Consider the following 8,986-nt stretch of genomic DNA (forward strand, 5'->3'; position numbering starts at 1 on the left):
GAGATCGCTGCTGGTTTCCACATGCGGTAACGTTACATTAACCCAGAGTGTATTTATACCAATAAATCGCTGACCATCACATTGTGACTTGTCTGTGATATGGATAATGTATTGCTGGTAACGTTTGCATGATTGCATTTTGCAGGTGTGTGACTTTCATTCTGCTCTTGAGGATCACTGGTTTCCAACATGAAGCTGTGTCTAAGTCTTATGGGATTAAAGTTGCTTTTAAACGCATTCTTCATCATGGGTAAGGGTGGCTTTGTTTCTTTACTGAATCCTCTCTCCGCGTGTTTTAAATTTTCTATCACAGTACCTAGGTTTAAGTGAGTCATTTGACTTCACTGAATTGTACTCCACAACTTGGACAGTAAATAATAAATATGAATAAACTTTTCTTGGTAGAAGAGGAGAAATTGATTAAAAATTAGTAACTGTTAATAGAGACATTTAGACTGCAGAGAAACAGAACTTGAACCCTACTAAAACCCCTCTTTGCTTTCATACAAAGCTGCCCAGCTTGTTTCTTACCTTACCATCGGTGGCCGGGCCTTCAGCCTCTCAGCCCCGAGGCTCTGGAACTCTATCCCCAGTGCCTTCGCCGCCTCCTCCCTTTCCTCCTTCAAGGCCGGTCTCAAGACCTTTCTCTTTGACCGTGCCTTCAGCTCCCCTCTCGACTCTCTACCCCTCCTCGCTCCCTCCCTTCCCCCCCCTCACCCTGACCATTTCCCCCAAGGCTCGGGTCCTGACCCAACTGTCCAGCGCCTTGGGACGTCCTCCCGACGTGAAAGGCGCTCTATAAATGAAATCTTGTTGTTGTTGTTACAGGTTCATTGCGTCAATTGTTAAATCTAGACACTGATGATTATATTTTGTGAGTTTCGGTGGCTATATATTTTATATTTATTCCTTTCCTTACTGTACCAAATTAATTTGGGTGAAAAAATCGATTTTTTTTAAGCTAAACAATTTAAATTTGAGCTTATGGGTTTTGTGTTCACCAGGCCAACCATTCTGCCTGTTCCATTGACAGAGTGTGTTATACACTTTGGCTTATCCAACAGACATTACCAATTTCACATGTATTTCTTCTCTATTTCGCCTTACAATAAAATCCTGTGACGAGCTTTGAGACTTTTCATCAATGTGATAATACACTTTATTAAATGCAAGGTTTATTATTATAGAAGAAAATTTGGATTTTGAGCAGTGCAGATATGCGAGTCTGTTATAAAATGGAAGATGTAAGTTTTATCTTAGTGGTATTAGTACACTGTTCAAAACATCAGTTAACACACTCAAGTGCTGCGAGAAGTCTGTTAAGGCAGACAAAACATCATTTTTCACTGTACTTGAGGCTATACATAGTCAGGCTTGCCAGGATTCCAAACAAATTGGTAGACACAATATTTGTAGTAGTTGGTGATCTACAATGTGATGAAAATAAATGCTTTTATTCCTGCTCACTTGTATTCTTTCTATTCAAATGATTATTAACTAATGACTACCTTGGCTGTATGAACAGAAGCTGAATCAGCAGATGGAAGGTACGCTCATCTGCTATTGAAGACCTTATTTGAGGACTATACGAATGCTCTCAGGCCTGTAGAAGATACGGATCGAGCGCTTAATGTCACTTTGAAGGTCACACTCTCCCAAATTAAAGATATAGTAAGATCCACCTATACGTCTTTGTCTCTCTGTGTCCTTCGAATTTGCCTGTATAAGCATGCAAAATGTAATTATAAGAATATAATTGAGCTTAATTCAAATAGCTATTTCTATTTTAGAATTTATAACCGTTCAAGGCTTGAAATCCCCAAATCTTAGCTCTTGTCAATAAGCACCTAAACTTTGTGGGATTTGGTAAACACAGTCCACTGTTGAGGGGTTGCACCACATACTCCATTCCAGACAGTGCCATACATATGGAACTTTCAGTAGTTTGGTTTGGATACTCTTAAGCATGATGCTGGGTTGGTGTCCCTTTGTGATACCAATACTGTATTCCTGATGAGAAAGGTGTCAGTGGACAAGTTTGATTTTTTTTTCTACTGGAACAATATCACCTGACCTAAAACATGCAATTTTTTTTATTTCAGTGGTCATTCATCATTGTTGCACAATGTAATGCTCCTTATCTATTTAAAAGGTTTTGAAAACGTTGGTGGCTAAATTTTACTTGGTCCTAATTTTAGGTTAAATTTTGTTCCACGTTGTGGCAAAGAATGCACTTGATATTTCCCCCCTTCCCCTGACGTATATCTTTGCAACATTTAAATTATAATGTGACTTTAAGAAAGAGGACATTCTGTAATGAAAAAATAAGCATTTCAATAGTGATTAAACTATTATCCTCTTCAATTATGTGATTTTACTTTTTCATTCTCATAGGATGAAAGGAACCAAATTCTGACTGCTTACCTGTGGATTCGACAAATTTGGTTTGATGCTTTCCTTACGTGGGACAGAGATAAATATGATGGGCTTGATTCCATCCGAATACCTAGTTCCTACTTATGGAGACCCGACATTGTCTTATATAATAAGTAGGTCAAAATGGCATTGATTCACATTGTCAATTGCCATAATGTTTAAGTTAAACCAAAGTTCAGATGGATGCTAAAGATACAATTTTTTGAATAAGTACAAGGTTAGTGATCACACTGCTCTGCCCAGCAGTGTTAAAACTTAAACATGTAAAACTACCAAGAAGCCCCATTGAGGGTACAGATCTCTCTGTTTATAACACGTTTTAGGATCATGCGATAATTCAGTTGATTGACTCTTCTATGTCCCTCTTTCCCCTTGGAATTATGCTCTTTCAACATCCTTTGGTACTTCTCCCCTTCCTCCCTCTCCTTCTCTCTCTCTATAGCTATCACTTTCCCCTCTCAGAAACTTCCCTTCCTGAAATTGAGAATAGCTAGATGGAAGGGGATAGGAAACAGCTATATTAAAAAACAACTCTTTCAAAATGTAGGTTGCTGTTTGCTTGTTGACATGTGTTTTAAAACTGTTGCTGAATATTTTCCCATTTACCCGTTAAGATTTTGTTTTTTTCCGAAGACGCCTTAACTTTTGGTGACTTATTATTTCAGGGCAGATGATCAATCCGGAGAATCAATGGAGACAAATGTGGTGCTGAGGTATGATGGGAGGGTAACATGGGATTCACCAGCGATTACTAAGAGCTCGTGTGTGGTCGATGTTTCTTATTTTCCATTTGATAATCAGAGGTGCAACCTCACATTTGGCTCATGGACGTACAATGGAAACCAGGTAGACATCGATGATGCACTCGACAGTGGAGACCTGACTGATTTTGTGGAGAATGTTGAATGGGAAGTACATGGGATGCCAGCCACAAAGAACGTAATAATTTATGGATGTTGTTCGGATCCATACCCAGATATCACATACACATTAATCCTGAAAAGGAGGTCGTCCTTCTACATTTTTAACCTGTTGCTCCCCTGTGTAATGATCTCATCCCTAGCTCCTTTAGGGTTTTATCTGTCAGCAGATTCTGGAGAGAAAGTATCACTGGGCGTGACTGTGCTTCTGGCTCTGACTGTGTTTCAGTTGATGGTTGCAGAAAGCATGCCTCCCTCAGACAGCGTCCCACTGATTGGTAAGTGACTTGCTTCCCATTTTAACAATGCTCTTATATTTAGACACAAATATAAGAACATTAGAAAAACATGAAGTCATGAAGAATAGGCTGAAACTCCAATGCAGTGTTGGGGGTGCGCTGCATTGTTATGGTGCTGCCCTTTGGATGAGATGTTAAACTGAGTCCTAACTGCCTGTACAGGTGGATATTAAAGATTTCAAGGCACTCTCCAAGAAGAGAAGGGAGTTTATCCTGTGTCCTGGCAAACAATCTCCTTGCAAAATTAGTCATTCATTTCATGGCTGTTTGTGGGGCATCACTGTGCACAAATTGGTTGCTGTTATTGCCTAAAAATACACATTCAATACATTTTACAGTAATCTTATGAAGCACTTTGAAACATCATAACAATGTGCAATATCAAATGTAAGGATAAATCTGCAATGACAAAAGGCAATTTTTGGCTTGTCAAGACCATTTCACCCACAGCCCACACAGGACGATCTATCATTGATCCCTTAACTTCAAGGATCCTATAAGCAGAGGTGTTAATATCCCCATAAGACTCAATTCCCTTTCCCAGCAGATATTGATCCAGCTTTGGTTTAAAGGGATCAATTGCTTCAGAACTACTCACATTTGTGAGTGACTGATCGACTTATTCTGGGGATGGGGAGGAAATCCAGCTCAAAGCATGTGAATTTATTATTCTTGTCCTGCAGTCCACCACAACTCATCCAAGTTAAATAGTCTGCTTACTTTAACCCCATTAGTAGAAACTGCATTAGAAGCACATACTGTTAAAGGTCGACAAGCAGAGAATAATGAACACTTACTGGCAAAGGTCAGTAACTTACCACCAAGGGAGGATAGATTTCTATGTACTGAAAATGGATTAAGTTAACTAAAAGATACCTGCTCCATGTGAAATGTAAATGCATAGTATCCTAAAGGGATTTTGTGGTATTATGTTCATATAGAGCACTGAGAAGATTAATTTACAGTAATTTACCATGACTTGTCATGTTTAGTTTAAAAGCAATGGGATGTCCTCCTGACGTGAAAGGTGTCATATAAATGCAATTTGTTGTTGTTGTTACTTTTGTTGTTGTTTTACTGTATGACTGACCACTCATTTTGACATTCTGTAAAAATATAGTATTCAGCATTATAACATGACCTCTTAGTCTCAAACTTCAACCGTAAATCCCATTGCTGAAATGAAAAGAAATGTATGAAATAGCTATGCGGCAAAATATGTTTTTGAATCAATTTCTTATACCATTTGAGGGATCGCTTTAATACATCAATATTCTAGTTTAGCATGTAAGTGTTATCAGTATAATTGTTATATAGAATTTATATTATTGTGTTTAAAGCTGTATTTGGAGGAATTTTAAAAAGTATCTCTATATGGTGGTTACAGTGTAGATGTGGTGCTTGTAGTACAGTGATGTGAGTTAATTAGACAGGATTACATTGCAGGCTTCATGTAGATCTCACCCTAGGCTAATTGTAAGTTATGCAGTCTGTGAATGCATACTAATAAACTTCAGAGCTCCAGTAAACCTACGCCTGAAGGCCAGTTAAAAGTTTAACATTAATAAAGGAACACTGGACCTGACAGCTCTTTATTAACACTGTAGTAAATGTATGCTCCCAAATGATATGACTTACGTGAAGTTTACTGCATTAATAATTAATATTTACAATCTTACGGGCAGCCTGGTGGACCACTCAAGAACTCTTTGAACTTGACATTTTAAGTTTAAAAGTTCTCTTTGTGTCAGCTTGAATTAAGCCATACCACTTCCTGTGCAGAGCCCAGGTGTGAAAGAGAGAGGTTGGAGGTTAGAGATAACAGAAAGCTGACTTGTCAGACAAGCTATTTCTTGTACCCTGCCCAGAATTGTGTGTGGTCTGCTAGAACAGGCTGCCCAGAAAGGGCAACAGCACTGACATTTTGGATGGACTTGGGCTTTTAAGAGAATCAAGAGATTTTTGAGGGATAAAGAAGGACCTCGCACAAAAGAGTAAAGCAAGCTTCTTAGAGGCTGTATTAACAATGGAAGAGATAATAATAATAATCCTTGATTTTGATAAAGCACCTTATCACGTCTTCAAGACGTCTCAAAGCGCTTCACAGAATATACTCTAAAGTGAATTGACTGTATATTTTGTGGGTGAAACATGGCAGCCAATTGCGCACAGCAGTGTCCCACAAACAGTCGTGGATTGAAGTACCAATTTTTTTTGTGTTATGTTTCGTCCACAAAATATACAGCCGATTCATTTTACAGTATATTCTCTGAAGTGCTTTGAGATGTCTCAATGACGTGATAAGGCGCTATATCTACTGCAAAGATTATTATTATTATTATTATTATTATTATGCGAGTTCATTTCAGAACTAATAGCAAAGTTAAGAGTTCTAGCCTGAAAAAAAGAGTTGAGTGAAGTTAACAAAGGCAAGAAGTGGTAGCTGTTGGTCAAACTTGTAGCTGTGAAGAAACTGTGGACACACACTTCTGTTGATCAGCAGTTACCAAGCCTGATGCTGTGGACTTAAAGGGAAACTCAGCGCCTTGGGACGTCCTCCCGACGTGAAAGGCGCTCAATTAAATGGAATCTTGTTGTTGTTATTATCAAACACCAAGACCTTTACTGAGAAGAATGATTTCACTCCGTGTTTTCTAGGAATTGAAAAATAGCAAGATTTCCATTGCCGTATGAAAGAACATAGAGGAGATCAACGTTTAGTGAGCTGCTTATTGTACTGCGAGGGGAATGCAGTTGTGTGCACTTGAGACGGTCCAATCTGAAGGAATTTGTTGATTGTGGCATAGAATCATCAACAATAAATAGGATCAGTTTGAACTGGGATTGGAACAGGCCATTGATTTAAGGAAGGAATAAAGCGGGAAGCAAAATGAGCCCTTTATCTTCTTGAGCTGAAAACAGTCAAAGAATGAGGCATCAATTTATAGTAAAGTTAGCGATTCGAGAGGAAACTTGTTACTCATGAGCGTAGCTGGTGGAAGATCTTATCATTAGCATATAAAATATACCGTACGCACATTAAAAAAAATGAATAATACGCCAATCAGCTCCTTTTAAAAGCACTCAATAAATATTTGTTTAAGAATGGGATCAAAGGTTATGCAGTTGGACCTAAAGGATAGCATTGGCTTGGTTTCCTGAACGGCTGATATCACAGATGTGACTTGTGGAATGTGTCTAGTATTGGTTATAAACTTCTGGGCTTTTTCTTGGTTACCCTGGGGATCTGAGAAATCTCACAGAACTTTATCTTACTGAAACATTTATCTATGAAAGAAGATTGAGCTGGACTGATGGTCCTCAGTAAGATATATTTTAGCATAAGCATGACAACAACAACAAAATTACAATTATAGAATGCCTTTCACATCAAGAGGACGTCCCAAAGTGCTGAACAGTCAGGTGTCGGGGCCCGAGCATGGGGGAGGGGTGGGGTAGGGGTGAGGAAAGGCACAGAGGTGGGAGGGAGATCAAAGGCACGATCGAAGAGAAGGGTCTTGAGGCCGGCCTTGAAGGAGGCAAGGGAGGAAGCGAGGCGAAGGGACCGTGGGATGGAGTTCCAGAGTGTGGGGGCAGAGAGGCTGAAAGCCCGGCCACCGATGGTAGGGCGGGTCGGGTGGGAGACACGGAGCAGGCCGGAACCCGCTGAACGGAGGGAGCGGGCAGGTTGGTAGGGAGTCAGCAGGTCAGAGAGGTAGGGGGGAGCAAGGCCATGGATGGCCTTAAAGGTGAGGACGAGGATCTTGAACTCTTGAACTCGATCCTCTGAGAGATGGGGAGCCAGTGGAATCGGGCGAGGGTGGGAGTGATGGGGTCACGGAGCCTGGTGCGTGAGAGTACACGACCTGCAGAGTTTTGGATGATCTGCAGCTTGTGAAGGGAAGAGTTTGCAAAGTAGAAGGAAAGTATTTGAAAGACCAAATAAGTATTTGAAGGACCAAATGCCCTTTTCCAATTCTATCCTTCCTAATGTTTTCGATTATGCTAAAAAAAGTTGTCGTCCTAACCTTATAAGAATTTTTTCTTCCAAAATGACAACCTATTCCAATGTTTGTCCCTTTTCTTTATTATTATTATTCAGGTAAATACTATATAGCAACGATGACAATGATCACTGCTTCCACTGCGCTGACCATTATCATCATGAATATTCACCACTGTGGGCCAGATGCCAAACCAGTTCCAAAATGGGCAAAAGTGATCATATTGCAATATATGTCAAAGATGTTTTTTGTGTATGAAATTGGTGAAAACTGCACAATGTCACAAAAAAAAGAGGAAAAACGGGACTATAAGATGCAAATTAATAATTCTAAAACAAATGCAAAGTTTAGAAAGGAACAGGAGATGAGAATAAAGGCACAGTTTTCCAAAGAATACCATAGCAACACGATGACACTGAAGGAGGAAGAGTCTCGGTCTGTGATACCACTACAGCGCTGTCCAGTTTGCAATCAGAAAGAGTCCAATGGCCAATCTAACAGAGGTGCTGCGGACAGCTATGCCAGTGAAGAAGATGTTGACCTGACCCCCTGCATCTGTTCCTTTCATCAAGGCAGAGTGGCAAAAAATATTGAATTTATTGCTAACTGCTTCAGAGAGCAAAAGGCGACCAATGCTAAATCCGCAGAGTGGAAGAAAGTGGCCAAAGTCATTGATCGATTCTTCATGTGGATATTCTTTGTAATGGTGTTTTTCATGAGCTTTCTGATCATAGGAAAGGCAACCTAGCTTTATTTTATTTGTTCCTGTTCTGTATTAAATATAATCTTTTCTTACCTTGCAATATAAAAAGGGTTACCTTTGTGCAAAAAACGCACAATGCATAGTGTAAACAATACCTGTGGAATATGATTTTATATGCTGTTTATTTCTACTGTGCTATTCTGCAGTAACATTTTAATATTGATGCAAGTGAAGCTTGAAAGTGACAAACTCTACAATTGCAACTGGTTCGGAATGGTCACTGCACCAAGTTAATGCATCACTAAAAAGATCATTTTGGCTATTCTAAACATGCACATACCATACAATCCATACATACACATGTATATGTAAAACCCAGCAGGAGCTGCACATACAGGTTATTACATTATTACATGATGCAGAGTAAGTCTTCCAAAATATTACATCCCCAAATCTAATTTGCAGGAGCAGGAACACATTACTGATGTCGTACAACAATCTGGGAGGAGCAGTTTTCTCAGCAGCAGCTGCTCTGTATGAATATAACTGCAGCTCCCAAGTAATGTTCGCAATGCTTGTTTTTAATCAACTATTGTTTCTTTCCCACCCTCTTGGGAGGATTTG

General features: G+C 39.5%; 1 protein-coding gene across 1 annotated transcript; it reads left to right on the top strand.

Moving 5' to 3' along the window:
- The first annotated feature begins 246 nt into the window (after nucleotides 1–246).
- Nucleotides 247–8,407, top strand: chrna9a (cholinergic receptor, nicotinic, alpha 9a). Its single transcript, XM_007889186.2, has 5 exons — nucleotides 247–250; nucleotides 1,526–1,671; nucleotides 2,395–2,549; nucleotides 3,102–3,634; nucleotides 7,758–8,407. The coding sequence occupies exons 1-5, from the start codon at nucleotides 247–249 to the stop codon at nucleotides 8,405–8,407; spliced, it is 1,488 nt and encodes a 495-aa protein (XP_007887377.1).
- Nucleotides 8,408–8,986: the final 579 nt, after the last annotated feature.

Source organism: Callorhinchus milii, unplaced genomic scaffold (genome assembly GCF_018977255.1).
Source record: "Callorhinchus milii isolate IMCB2004 unplaced genomic scaffold, IMCB_Cmil_1.0 Scaffold1, whole genome shotgun sequence".
Taxonomy (NCBI): Eukaryota; Metazoa; Chordata; class Chondrichthyes; order Chimaeriformes; family Callorhinchidae; genus Callorhinchus; species Callorhinchus milii.

Coding starts and splice junctions, on each gene's coding strand:
- chrna9a (XM_007889186.2), top strand. Junction 2,550..3,101: donor GACATTGTCTTATATAATAA/GTAGGTCAAAAT, acceptor TTATTATTTCAG/GGCAGATGATCAATCCGGAG. Junction 3,635..7,757: donor AGACAGCGTCCCACTGATTG/GTAAGTGACTTG, acceptor ATTATTATTCAG/GTAAATACTATATAGCAACG.